Source organism: Amphiprion ocellaris, chromosome 3 (genome assembly GCF_022539595.1).
Source record: "Amphiprion ocellaris isolate individual 3 ecotype Okinawa chromosome 3, ASM2253959v1, whole genome shotgun sequence".
Taxonomy (NCBI): domain Eukaryota; kingdom Metazoa; phylum Chordata; class Actinopteri; family Pomacentridae; genus Amphiprion; species Amphiprion ocellaris.
In genome coordinates, this window is record NC_072768.1 from 14,745,221 (window position 1) to 14,759,985 (window position 14,765).

At 38.2% G+C, this 14,765-nt stretch overlaps 1 protein-coding gene across 7 annotated transcripts in view; it reads left to right on the plus strand.

Annotated features, from left to right (window-relative positions):
* Positions 1–14,765, plus strand: part of LOC111587600 (neuroplastin-like) — a 39,443-nt gene that overhangs the window by 2,266 nt on the left and 22,412 nt on the right. The window contains exons 2-9 of one of the 7 annotated variants that reach the window (XM_023297616.3): positions 3,999–4,346; positions 6,172–6,340; positions 6,437–6,531; positions 7,752–7,885; positions 8,602–8,875; positions 10,551–10,572; positions 11,635–11,711; positions 11,896–12,889. In XM_023297616.3, coding sequence (XP_023153384.1) covers positions 3,999–4,346; positions 6,172–6,340; positions 6,437–6,531; positions 7,752–7,885; positions 8,602–8,875; positions 10,551–10,572; positions 11,635–11,695 — 1,103 coding nt within the window. In that variant the 3' untranslated portion in view covers positions 11,696–11,711; positions 11,896–12,889. Of the gene's footprint in view, positions 1–3,998; positions 4,347–6,171; positions 6,341–6,436; positions 6,532–7,751; positions 7,886–8,601; positions 8,876–10,550; positions 10,573–11,634; positions 11,712–11,895; positions 12,890–14,537; positions 14,624–14,765 lie in introns of those variants that run through there. The other 6 variants (XM_035942646.2, XM_035942648.2, XM_035942649.2 and 3 more) reach the window with 6 other exon arrangements.

The following is a 14,765-nucleotide window of genomic DNA, read 5'->3' on the forward strand; positions in this document are numbered from 1 at the left end:
GCTCTTCACTGTTCCCTAAAGCCCAAGATTACATCCTTGTGTTGCTTATTGTGTCTGACAAACAGCCTTGAAACCCAAAGATATTGAGCTGAGGAGCACATAAAACAACGAAAAGCATAGTCTGGAAAATGACAAATGGTTATTGATCAAAGATTGATTATCCACGTTGATGCTGATTATTTTCTGTCAGTTATTTAACGGATAAATCATGTCCGCCCTAATTTGCATTTCGGTTATATTTAACATCAAAGGCAGTCTCTGCTGGGAATTTCTTTTATAAAAGTAGTGACATTCGTTATAGCTCAGCTCTTCCTGAAGCTCCCAGGTGACCTGCATATAAAACATCAAACCCCTGGAACAATTCAGTCTTTTAAATCAATTCAGAAAATCATTTTATTATGTATCTGACTGCAGGGAAGGAATTGATTGACTCATTTCAATATATTAATTTGTGAAAATATCGCAAAAACTTTGAGCGTTAAAATATTGAAACCTTTTTGCTTGTGCAAATGTGTGCTGTGTAGATTTTCTGTACTTGTTCTCCTGTTTTCTGAATATTAATTTAACATCCCGTTAGCTGCTTTATATGTGTTGGTACATTAACTGGGACTGTGGCCAGAATTACTTCATTTTAAAGGGATTCATCCGAAGATCCAGAGAAAATATCTGGAAGGAAACACTCATGACTATTCGAGGCAATCTGTTGTCAGGTTGTGCTGTTGGATGTGCGGTTTGACTAATCAGCCAGAAATTAGCATACATTTTGAGTCAGTCCGCCAGTGGTGTTATAAAGTGGACTGCTGAGGTTTAGAAATGACGCGTTTATTTTCCATTTTGTGGTTTAAGCATCGTGTTAACTGCTCTGACAAGATGTGAGGGAAAAGCGGATGTTAATTGGGCTTCACTGAAACTTTGAGGTGTGATGGTAGAGAAAGCAGACTTTTAAATGAGGACGCAGTTATACAGTCATTTTTCTTCTAGATGAGGCTTTCTGACATATTGGACTTTAGAAAAGGTCGCACTGGAGCAGGGATGATGGATCACCAGCTGTTCTGGTGATTGATTAAAGTTGGAGTCTGTGATTCTGGAGCAAGAGTGTTGATATTTAACTATTTACTATATTTATGTAGTTAGAATGTTCTAGATTTAGCTTCTCACCCCTTATCTCTGGCCTGTTTGCAAGCTCAAACATGTGTTGTTTGTGTGTTGTTTTATTACATTCTGATATTTTAGAGACCAAATAATCATTTGATTATAAGAAGAGACTTATTTATTTACATAGAATGATTTAAATCCAGGACAGTTTCGTACTGGTTTGGTTTTATTCTGTGATAAACAGCCTGCATATGGCACAGTTCCCCTCATATTTACCAGGAAAACAACTGAAGCATACAGATCAAATCTAGGGTAAAACGTTAAACAAACAAAACAAGATAAAACAAACTAGGGCTTTACAGATATCTGGACTTGAAAGAGAAAGATTGCATAATATGAAAGTGTGTCCATGTGTTCAAATTCTGAGGAAATATTGTCATAAGAAACTACAAATATTCCCAATCATAAGAACAGGAGGTTTTTATTTGTTTTAAATGTGGTCTATTGGCACATTAATAGAAAATGAATCAACAGATTGGTTGATAATGAATGTAATTGTTAGTTTCCATAAAATTTACAATCTTTTTGTTTACACAAAGCAAATTATTTTAGTGTCACACTGTGCTTTTAAAAACTATTAATAAAAAGTGATTAATTGTTAATGAAAATAGCTGTTGTTAATTGCTCAGATTCAGAATATGTTGACAATGAGCTGCACTGATCATTAATGAAATACTGATGAAAAAGTACAGTGCTTGCTATAGTTCATCGAAAGAAAATGTCAAGGAAAGAAAAAATAATCAGTATCCAGATTCTTAAATGATTGAATTTGCTTTTATTATAATAAACTGAATATCTTTGTTTTGTTTTTATTGACCGAACATGTAGTGTAAAGATGTCACCTTGTGTTCTGTGTCACCATAACAGGCACTGACTAAATGATTAATTGAAAGAAAAACTGTTCTAAGATCCCTCTTCTCCTTGAGCCACTCATCCCCACATGCCAGAACTAAACTGAACATCAGCTTGACGTGGGTGACGTCATTCAGACATGTTTGTTTCAGTGGCTCAGCACTTTTGACACATCCAGAGTACCGGAGGTGGCAGGCTCTGTCTCTCAGCAGTTCTGTGGTAAAAGCTGAGGTGTTGGTTTTCAGTCATGTTATTTACTGGTTCTTATGCGCGCAGGAATCTATAGGTTTCCACCGTATGTGAGCTGATCTTGAGGAATCGGTTGTGGGCTGTACAGCAGCAGCAGGATTGATGATATCAGCTAAGAAAAAAAGAGAAACGTGATTGTCTGTGTTGTGGTGGTCTGCCTGATCTGGTTGGCCGACTCTTCCTCTTCCTACTTTGTTGTCGTAGAGTGCTTCTATGGAAACGGAGGGGGTCTATCACCATGCGCCCACGCGCTCCCCAGAGACCAGAGCTGCAGCTTCTATAAATCTCCTCTCGATCTCATGCTCTCCACGGTGCCTATAGACCACACTTATGACTACAGCCCTCCGTCCTCCTCCTCCGCCTCTCTCGCTGCCGCCATGATCAATTGTTTCACATGCACTTACTTCGGAGAGGGAGACATTTCAGTCGGAGAAAATTAACAGCAGACTTCACGGCTATCCCGTTATTGAGTCATTATGTAAACAAGCTTTTCCGAGCAATGCTGATGTTTTCATTATACAGACAAAGACGTACTGAGAATGACAAGGTCACGTGGAGGACTTTTGGATGATAGCGCTGCACGAGCCAGACACAAATTTATATAATGTCATTAATTGGACAAAACCAAGTGAGAGCAGCCTTGCAGGGACGTCCCAGAAGAATTGAATTAAAGCTTCCCAGGAATAGCAGCAATAATGACTCTGGCAGATCTGAGGTCGTCTCTCTTTCTCCCACCAAAAATGTCGATCTGGTCGCTCCTCACAGTTTGGTGTTCATTTCAGTATTTTTTGTTTTACATCATGCAGCGTAAGACGATTTTGTATTGTGTATTAGATCTGAAATGATTAGACAATTAACTGAAATGCCAATCAAAAAATATATATGTCATCTGCAGCTGTTGACAGTTGTCATTTGTCAGTTAACGCCTTTCACCTGTGAGCATCTGTTGCTTTCTTTTGTTAAATATGACAATAAATGTAATATCTGTGGCTGGTTGGTTGGACAAACCGTTTCAAGACAACACATTTTGCTCTGGGACATTGTAAAATAACAGTCTAAAACAGCTTATTAATTGAGAAAATGGTACATTAATTAAAAATAGGGCTGCAACCAGATTGTTCTGTCGATTAATTCATTTTTTTGAACTATGACCTGTCTGAAAATGGTTAAAAAAATATTGATCGGTGTTTCCCAAAGTGGCAAATGATCTCCTCAAATGTCTTGTTTAGTCTTCAGCCTGACGATGTTCAGCTTACTGCCACAGAGGAGAAAAGAAGCAAGAAAATATTCTAATTAAAGAAGCTATAATCAGAGAATTGCTGCTTTTTTAAAAAAAAAATACTCAAACCAATTAATTGATTGGTTTCTAAAAATATGTCTAGTAATGCAACTAATTGACTAATTATTGCAGCTGCAATTAATCATGTAAAATATTAATTATTTCTCAGCCATAATTTGAATATGTCAACTTGAGTACATCTTTTAATGAACAAAAATGTAATTAATTAACCGAAAAATAAGCAACTGGTGAATCGATGCTCAATCTTTGTTTTTATTTTTGTTTTATTTCAATATAATTTATCTGTCTACATTGCTTTACATAATGTTTTTTTCTGTTCCTATCCTGATCCCTTTTTTAATTTAACCTGTTATTTTCTTGCCTTTCCATCCTGCACCTGTTTTCCTTTCTTTCTTTTTTTTTGCTTACCTCTGGACATGCTGCCCTCTTAAACCACCACCAGCGGGTTTTGTGAAATCGCCTCTTTCTGAGACTAAACTCACAGGCGACACCTTTGAGCTGTACTGTGAAGTGGTAGGTACCCCCACGCCAGAGATCCAGTGGTGGTATTCTGAGATCAACCGAGCCGACTCTTTCAGGCAGCTGTGGGACGGCGCCCGTAAGCGGCGGGTGGCCATCAGCACGGCATACGGCCTCAACGCAGTGAGCGTGTTGGGGGTGTCGTATCTCACGCTGGACGATGCCGGGACCTACGAGTGCAGAGCCAGCAATGACCCGCGACGCAACGACCTCCACCAAAATCCAGCCACCACCTGGATCCGTGCTCAGGCCACTATAACGGTGCTGCAGAGTGAGTGGTCAGTGTAAAGCGTCCCTCCTCCAGTGTGATTCAGCCTCCCTCAAACCTCTCCAGAGGACCACTAGCTTCCTCCGTAGGTGCCATCCTCCCCTGCAGACCTGGAAAATGAAGAAAAACACCATCATCTCGCCCTCATGTTATCTTTTGCAAGCAGAGTAGTATTTGGCATCCCTTAGCTCAGTACATCCTTCAAGCTGTAGTGCCTGCAGAGTCCAGTTTTCCATCATTTCCTCTGTACTTCATTTCTATTTTCCTTTTCTTATCATTTCCCTGAATTAATCATCATAATGTTGCATTTGAATATTTCTCTTCTTATTGTCATTATTATTATTAGACTTCAGCAGTCATGATGTATCATTATTTTACATCAATGCTGAGATTTTGTTTGCAACTTGCACATCAGCACCAAACAACCAATGTCTGTATGCTTTTTGTCACAGTAAACTTCTTACAGTACAGGTGTATCATTTCCTACAACCTGAAATGTAAGGAACCTGAATTTAAATAGAAACCTGTGGCTTATGAGCTTGGGTGTTGAATCTGAATGCTTTTTTGGTTAGTTCTGACCAAATGCTTCCGCAGCACAGAGCAAAGTACCAAAAGCTGCCATTGCATGTTTGGTAATGTTAGTAATATTGCTTGCTTATGTTAAGACCAAATTCAAATGTATGATAAAAATTTTGCCCAATTAGGTGCTATTTTGGATATTGTACTCGTAAAGCTGACTATACAATTTGACTTTTTAATGAACAAAAAAAATAGAATCAACATTATCATATTCCTCTGTGTAAGGTATCAAACTAGTTTTATTTTGGCCAACTGATAAGAGCCAATGTCACCTGTTTTATTGCAAAACTAAGATACTTGGCTGCATATGTGTGTTAGGCAAATTGCTGTTTAAGGCTGTGACTACAGATTAAGAGGTTCACATTGATGTCTACATGTGCAAAGAAGATGTAGATAATCAGGATTAAGCAGTATACCTGCTCTCCAATTAAGGTCTGCATTGTTTAAAAGCTAATTCAAGCGAAACATATGGTTACATTTCAACCTCATGTAAATTCTGCTGTATTTTGTTTCCTTCAATTATAAGAGGGGCAAAGATAAACCTTGACTTGAATCAGTTGTATTATTCTTTGCCGTGAAAATACACTTTGAAGATTGAGTTTAGCATAAATTGAATTAATGTGCTTTATGAAACAGTTGTGGGGAAAAAAATTGCAAAGTGAGGCTGTGATAGAAATATTAGAATTTTAATTGTATTGTGTTCAGAAGCTCTTTTCATATAAGGAGAATCTTCACTGTTCGTCAACAGAACAGCATAGGCTAAAGTAGCAAAACCGCTAATTTGTGTTATGAACATTATTCAACTCTGGTTTCAGAAATCACATTTTTTTCAGTCTGTGTGGCTCGAATTAGAGCAGTAAACATGAACATTGGAGTCCAAAGATGTTGAGAAGAGGTGCAGGAAACTGAAAACACTAAATTGTTGCACCTGAGATAAAATACAACACCCTTGTTTCAGAAATCACCTGTAAATAATTTAGTTAAAGCTGCATGTTGCATTATAAAACCTTTATATTTATAACTAAACTGAGAGAGTTTCTGGTCCATCTGAGCCAGAAAATGAATGGACTTCTTCTTCAGAATGCCCAAAATAGTTCCTCCCACTTTGCAACTCTATTCCTGTGCTGTATTGTATAAAGAGTGGTTGGCTGTGATGTCTGGCTGAACCTTTTGCAAATTGTTGTTTATATCTTCCAGCACACCCGGCAAGCATTACTTCAGTTGTAGCTAAGGTATGTCTCTGTTACAGAGCCGTCGATCACTGCCTCTGAACACGCCACGCTTCCTGTGGAAGGTGATAGTCTCATGCTGCAGTGCAACCTGACCAGCGCCCACAGTGCCCATGTGGAGAGCTACTGGATGAAGAACGGGGAGGAGATCTTGGAGACACGCAGCACCAACAGGAACACCGAGTACAAGTGCGTAGCTGCAGCAGCAAAACTGTGCGACTTGCGTGTGAGTGATAATTTAGCACCCTGAAATGGGTTCACTTGAGGTGTGTTTCTGATCTGCAGGCTGCACAGACCAAGAGGAGAAGACGCTGGTGTGTACATGTGTGTCTACACCTTCGAAGTGGCTCCTCAGGCCAACGCCACCATCGAGGTTAAATGTAGGTGTTGATTTGCGAGCTGCAGGCATGTTTGCTGTGTCAAGGCTGCATTAGAGACGCCACCAATAAAAATGGCCTAGAGCTGTAGCAGCCCTGTCATGTGAGGACCTGTGATTTCAAACGGCTCTGCTGGCTGCTCAGGGGCAGCCGGCGCCCTTGACACCTCCATGTAGCCAGTGCCTGGCTCAGTGGCAGCAGATGGTGTCTTGTTTGTCTGATGGCAAGGGATTATGTGTCAACGGTAAAATCTGGTCAGCCTTTTCTGCTGTCACACATGCAAAGCTATGGAGGCAAATTGGATTTTTACTTTATGGAGCATTTCAATCTATTCCTGTAACAGGCGGTTTTGTCGTATAAAAAATACACTGAATAATCCATAAAGCCTCATGTTATATTGAAAAACATCATCCTGATAGATTGGAATAAATACTTGATGTTCACATTTTCTCTTCTGTTCACATAGAAGTTACTCAGTTTTACTAATACATATTATCTGCATAAAAAAAAACTAATGAAAGTTACCTATATTAAGGGGATTAGTAAAAATGCACAAAATTCTATGTATGTTTTGTTCTTTTACTGTGACTTTAATGCTTTTATATATCCACTATGTTGTATTACATGGAAGCCTGTAGGGGATTATATTGAAATGATGGTGTAAATTTGAAAATGTAATTCCAAACATTTTCCACAAATGCAAACACAATAATCCAGTTTGCATTCTCTTGATCACACACCGATATGGGAGTACTGTGAGTATATTAAAAATAAAATGGAGAAGCTGTTTGATATTTAATTTTCATAGTCAGAACCTGGTTTTCACAGGGACAGCATTCAGATATTGATAGAAATTAGAGTTTACATTTGAAATGCACTTGCTAACAATGTAAGCTTTATTTTACATTTAAGGAAGCAATATTTAAGTCACAATTAAAATGAAAGTACAATTTTCTAACAAAAGTCAAAACTGCATTTGGCATTTAATTATCAAGGACTTAAACTGCTGCACAGGGGACAATATTCAAATACAATAAGTGAAATGGTACTCCCAGTCTGTTGCATCTCCATTTCCATGTCACTACGCCATTTGTTTTCTTGTTTGTTTATAAATTCGTCTTTTATTGTGCAAACTCTTGAAAATGAAAAGGTTATGTTGAGAAATGAGTAAAGACCTTTTTCTTTGTATTTCAACATTGGATCTTTATGTTCTTTCTTTTTAGCTGCTCCTGAGATTACAGGCCACAAACGCAGTGAGAATAAGAACGAGGGCCAGCGTGCTTTACTCTACTGCAAGTCTGTCGGCTATCCTCACCCTGTCTGGACCTGGCGCAAATTCGACAATGGCATTTTTAGGGTATGATTTTTATCAGTTTAATATTCACAAATTCTCTCATTGGGATGCAGTAACTGTAAGGCTACCTGCCCTAATTTTGTGATATACAAAACTACATTTACCCTTATTCTGGCTGTTCAAATATCGTGAATTCTGTTGATAAATGTTAAAACTTCAGGGGTCTAATTTTACTATAATAGTATGATATGTACAGTAGCTGGTCATTGATGAGTAAATTTCATCCCAGTCCATCTACTAGTTCATTCACTAGCTGCCAAAAGCAGGAGATGTTGAGAGCACCGAAGGTTAAGAGGTTAAAATCCACTTTGGCTTAAGCTGACATTTAACAGCAGTAATTGTAATGTACACTGTGTTCTTGGGGATTCTTTGCAATTCCTTACTTATGCTGACTTGCTCTAGATACGCCTGCATGATTGCACCAAATTGAAAATCTTGCATGGACTGTGCTTTATTTCAAACTGCTTTAAATGCTTAAAATGAGGTCAAAACATAAGTAGAGAGAATGAAAACACTGAAAAAACTGTAAAATATGCAAAAAACCTGAAAGATAAGCTGTTGAAGGACTTAAACTATATATTACACAGTATGTTATGTGTTGATGCTTTGAAACTTTATGAGCTAAAATAAAATATAGAAGCAACTCTGTCCATGTAACCGCTGTTGCACTCTGAAGTCCTCAGCATAATTTTATTGATTTGTCTGTCATCTCCTATTAGGAAATTGACAACTCGACCGGGCGCTTCTTCGTCAGCAGCAGAGACAACTACACCGAGCTCCACATCACCAACCTGGACATTAGCTTAGATCCAGGCGAGTACCACTGCAACGCCACCAACATGCTCGGCAGCCGCGACGAGAAGATCGTGTTGAGGGTTCGCAGCCACTTGGCCCCCTTGTGGCCTCTGCTGGGGGTTTTGGCTGAGATCATCATCCTCGTCATCATCATCGTCGTTTATGAGAAGCGTAAGAAGCCAGAAGATTTACAAGACGGTGAGTCACCAGCGATGGTTCTCGTGATTGCTCATTAGTCCACTGCTTTCCATTTATTTAGGGAGACATTAGTTTAAATTGTAGATTTTGTACGGATTCCTGCGTTTTGTATCCAGAAAGCCGTAATTAGTGTGGGATTGGGCACTGAATGTTAAAGGAGGCAGACATTCCTTCACCAGAAACACCAGCAGGGTCACCAGACACTGTGCTGTGCCTGCATTCAATAATTCAGTCTGGGGAGGTCGACCCAATTGGCAGACACTGTTGCAGGAGGTTGCACCTTGTCAGGACAATCTCATGCATTTAATATTAATGAGAAATATGATACTGCAGTGTTGCGGAGGTGAAAAATTTCAATTATTAATGGCTTTCTAGGGACCTTGTGGTGTCCCCGAGCTCCTGCAAGCTTAACCATGAGACCCGTTATTTAGCGACACAACCTGGGTTTGCTATCCTGCAATTTCCTGATACTACTTAGTGCTTCATTTTCCAGAATTAAGCTTATATCATAAATTATGCATTAATGGTATTTGGGCAACCTTTTCCTTTCAAACAGAATTTTGATGTTGTCACATGCTGATTAGATGCAACATACAGTGAATGACTGACAGCTCAGAGTCGTCAGTGACTCTCACTGACACTTAGTCACTGCACAGGAATATAATGTCATTATGGTTCATTACTTTGTCAGAAATGCACTGTTGCAGAATCTGGGGGTGTTTAAAGTGACCTTGTGAATCTTCTTAGCCTTTCAGTAGCAATTTAAATGATTGTAGATAGCGTGACTCATACAGTAAATGCTTGCGTGCATTGTTAATAATTAATATTACACTTGCATTTCTATAAAATGGGTTAGCTTTGGCTATTGAATATTTTAACAGCTTGTTGTAATATCTCCCATCCTCCCCTTTTTCCAAATTGCATAACCAAAACCATGTTTGTGGTAAGTGGTAAGACTTTGCATGTCTCATGAATTTCAATAAGCGTTCAGCTTCATCTCCTTCCAGTTCACAGCTCAGTAAACAGTTCTGTTTAAGCTTCCTCTATGTTCAACATGTGCAAGTGCAGTCTAGATTTTTTTTATGGTTTTCTTTTACAAAACAATAACTCCACATATTTGCATCATAGTAGTAATTACTGCAGTGATTGGCATGCAAGTCACTGTGAAGACTTGAGAATATTTTGTGTTTATCAGTCTTTCCTCACTGTTACACACCACTTCACTGAATTGTTTCCCACAGTTGAGAGCTGATTGCGATCCTTCTCACTAATTTTTTTAAGTGGACAGATGTTCTTTGTGAGCGCTGCTTGTCTGTGCATGACAACAGTATTTTTTAAATTTAAATTTTGCCTGTAAGTGTTCTCACTTGCTCATGCGTTTTTAATGTGATGTTAAACTGCATTCTGTGTGTTTATGAGTTATCTCATGAGGTGGTTTTCCTTCGGCATGGCAGCCTATTGTTCACTATTACCTCATCCAGGCTGCGTGTTCATCCCATTACAGTCTGCAAATATAATACAAATGAACCATAGAAACCCTCATGGCCAAGTGTACCATGTGTTAGATAGTCACAGCTACACCTAAACCCTTGTCACTTCATCAACGTGTGCAACTTCCTTGCGATTGTTTTATTTTTTGGTCTTCATTTCTCCATATTTTCCCTTGTTGCCTCAGATGATGACCTAGCTGGACCAATGTAAGTAATATTTCAGCTTCACTACCTTCTTTCTGTTTAGGTTGGTAAAGTGTTTTGTCCTAGATTATGATGCTGTGTCTACTCCTGACAGTCTGTAGAGCTCACTGTGAACTAGTCTCCAAATCTTAATAACTGTGAGCGTTATGTTGCAGTGCTTCAGATGTCAAAATCATAGTAGAAAAATATCCTAAAGTCAAGTTAGGACATTTCTGACTGACAGGCTGCTGCATTGTCCTGATTAGAAAAGCCCTGCTCATGATGTTCTAAGACACTACTTTAAGCCCTTCTATATAGCATTTATAAGCACTGTTTAATCTGTGAATAGTTTAAAACACTATAGTGTAGTTGTATGCAGACGTTTTTTTGAATTTGTGTATTTGTAAATAATTGTAACTCTGCTGTCTAGACAGATAGTAGTGTAAAATGATGGTCATCATGAGATATAGCTTCACAAGAGAAGTAATATTATGGGACATTAATAAACAGCAATAACATGCTTATATCTGCATATAACTACATTATTCTGTGTTGATTTTTTGTGATACACTTAGAATTGCTAAAAAGGCAGTTTATAGTAAAACGAGTAAAAACTATTTTTAAAGTTGACCCAAGTCTATTGTACTCTTCCACAATAATAATACAAAATGTATACAATCAGCTGCTTAATGCACATTACTAATATTGTTTTCATAACTGATAGATTCAACAGTAACCCAGATGCAGTAATGATGGCATCAGTCAACTACTTTGCTTTTTGTTTTCAAATTGAATTAGTCTTTCACTTAGAATAAAACATCAGTTTACATCACAAGAGTGCAGATCCTAAAAGATTACTTAAAACTGGTTAATTGCCTTAATCAGCTGCCAGATGTGTTTGAAATAACAGGTCATGAAACAGAGAAAGACAAACTTGTTATTGTTTGATAAATGGTTATAATAATTTAACACTAATTGGAATCTGATTATTTCAACTAATCAGCAGTTTAAATGCATTAACTATCTCTTGTAAATCAACCTTCAGTTGAGATGTGAACTAATTGTGTCATTTTCATCCTGCTAAAGGAAAACTAATTCAACCAACAACCACAAAGACAAGAATCTGCGCCAGAGGAATACAAACTGAGCAGCCTGTCTGCTGAGTAAGTATTAAATTATTAAGAAGAAGCCCGACAATAAATATGTATTACAACCCTGTGGCCACAAGCACAAGATGATCTGCTATATGAAACTGTCACTGAAAGCTCTTGAGCTCCAGAATAACCTACATGTCGTGAGCCTACTGTCAAACTGGGTTAATGAGCTGAATTTTCTTTTTGTTTCCAGGTCTCATTACACATGTATTGACCATATGAAGGTAAACAAGAAGGGACTTCATACCAGTTGTTAATAGGATGTATCTGCCGTTAAAAGTATGGTTGTGGAGGAATTAGATGAGGCATGCCTTATGATTTTATTGTGTGAGGGTGTGAGGTCAGGAGGTACTCAAATCATTATGGAATTGTTAACATTATAACCATTGTTGCTGCATGCAGTTGTTGACGTTTCAGATTTTTTCCCTCTTATCCACTAATTTTACATTTTTACTAATTCTAAAGTAATGCATGCAAGATGTTGACCTTCTGTTTGACACAGAAATGGCTTTTTTTTTCTCGGTTCTTTTCTCTGAGAGTGGCTTCATGTAAATAATCTGTACTGTGTGTTCTAGAGGAAAAACAAAACTCAGCAATGTAAAAGAAAATATCACCATAATCTGGTATGACAGGTGTGTACAGTTTTATCATTCCGCTGCATACCATTTATTCATTTTATCTGACAATATCTATTACATTTTAAGGGCTTTGCAATGTCCCTCTAAATTTGATTAAGATTTACTTTACTGTATGTATGTACTGTATGTATTGAATCACTATAACTATGTATCAGATCACCATTAATATAAAGACTATTCATATTATATGATGCACTTAAATGTTGACAATAATGAAAAACTGTATAAACCTACTTTAGGAAATCTGTACTAATCATTCTAACATATTATTTTATAATTATGTGTATTGTACAGCATGGCTATTATCCTATGCAATTATTATCCATATCAATATATTGAAAAGTCATTGCAGCTTTTGATTTCTCTGTGACAAAGCTTTAAACTAGTAGGATCACCGTAGAGCGTTGATGGCATACCACACAGCTGCATGAATTCTCTACTGCTACGTGGGAGGCGGTTGAAAGAAAAGCCCACGTCAGAGCTGACACATGTGAAGCAATTCCAAGATCCCGAGTCATTTTTAAGAATAAATATCTCAAAAAAGAAGAACGTGTCTGTCGAGTTGGCTTCTTTGCAAAACACATTCATTTGCAGCAGTGATGATGCACAGCAGAGGGCCTGCAGGAATGCAGAAAAATGAGAGCATGTGGAGAACAGCACCATCTTGTGTGATTTTCAGTGGGTGGCAGCAGACGAGAGAACATGATGAAATTCATGTCAGAAGATGAAGCATCAGCAAACCTTAATTCAAAATGTGCACAAAAATGACTTATCAGGTGGACCGCATCAGTTAAGACTTGGTTTTTGTATGCAGAGTAATACAATATTCAAAAACCACATACCTCCATTCAAGAGTAGCTCACGGGCAGACAAAAATAATCACTCTACCCATGCTGTCCACGTTTTTTCTTTTTGCTTGGTGAGTTTCAAACTTCAGATAAGATGAAACAAGTGAGCAGTAAAAGTACATCAGATGAAAGAGGTAATTTCGTACAATTATTAAGTGAGAGTATTAAACAATACTAATGAGTACCCTGAGGCCACATGCTCCTCTTTATTGTATTTCCAAATTTTTCGGCACCATTCAGATATTTTTAGAGCCTAATTTTAGCATCCCTTCTGCAATTTAATATTTTTCTTGCGCAAACCTACATGTAAATACACTAGTAAAATATTTGTCCTTCCATTTTTTGGCATTGTGCGGAGTCTTTGACTTAGCTTCGTACAAATAATTAATATACAACCTGTTAAAAAAAATTACTGACTTTTTTTAGTGGCAACTTAACAGTTTACTGATGTGTGGGGTTGCACTAGGGAACTTTCTACCTTATGGCCTCCACCGTGAAGTAACAGACAAGCCTACCGATCGACAAAACAATCAGAGGCTTTTATGTTTAACTGTAGTACAGGCGTCATTTGCATAATCCCAGTTTATTTATGGTGGCTGACCTACAGTATTTCCATTTACAACTGTATCTTCTCATACTATCAGTGGACAGCTGAGTTCTTGGTCTCCTCATCAGCAAAGACAGGAAGCCATAGCCATGTAATTGCGCCACTTCTTAAAATGAGGAGAGGAAGTGGATTTCCTCTGCAAGATATTTTTAATCTTGTGTACCAAACAGTTACAACACAAATGCTATTTAAATCAGCCACATTACAGCTCCTATCCAGCCATTGATCAACCCCAGAAAAACTTAGCTTTCTCTGACAAAGTTGAATAATTCATTTTTTTTCCTTTAAAATAATCCCTTCGTGCCTTAAAGTAGCTTAGTTGTAATTCTGCACCAGTCCCTGCCTCTACCTCCCCACTCGCTGCAACTCTTGCTCTCCTGTGACTCTGCTATTCTGCACTACGCAATAGCAATATGCAACATTGTAGTAATTCAGTCCTACATGTTCCAAGCAGAAACAGACTCAAAAAAGAATAATGGTGTGGAAAAACCCCAACCACCAAGCTGACAGAATTGGTTTCTTACTTGCGTTGTGTGTGAAACCCTGGAGGTCTGAATCTGTATTTTTGAGACTGTGGAAATGCTCATAAATGGTGGTAACTGCCTGTTTCACTCGTATGTCTTCTAGCATGTAAAAAACACCACATGGACATGTTAATAAGGTGAATAACTGGACTTTTAGTGGGTTGTGGGGGGACTTTGAAACCACCTGTTTAAAATTGTGTTGGTCCCTTTTTTTGCAGTCAAACAACTCTGTCCTGTTGGACCACGGACATGGAATCTCTTGGGGAGTCTTGTGGGGTCTGGTTACTAGGATGTCGGCCGTGGGTCCTTTTGGTGCCATGAATTGATTGGTGAGGCCACCATTGATCTGGTTTGTGTTTAGGTGGATGGTATATGACAAAGTGACATCCACATGACAGTTTACCAGCATAGCTTTGGATTTTAATCACATTTTCAATGTTATTCAC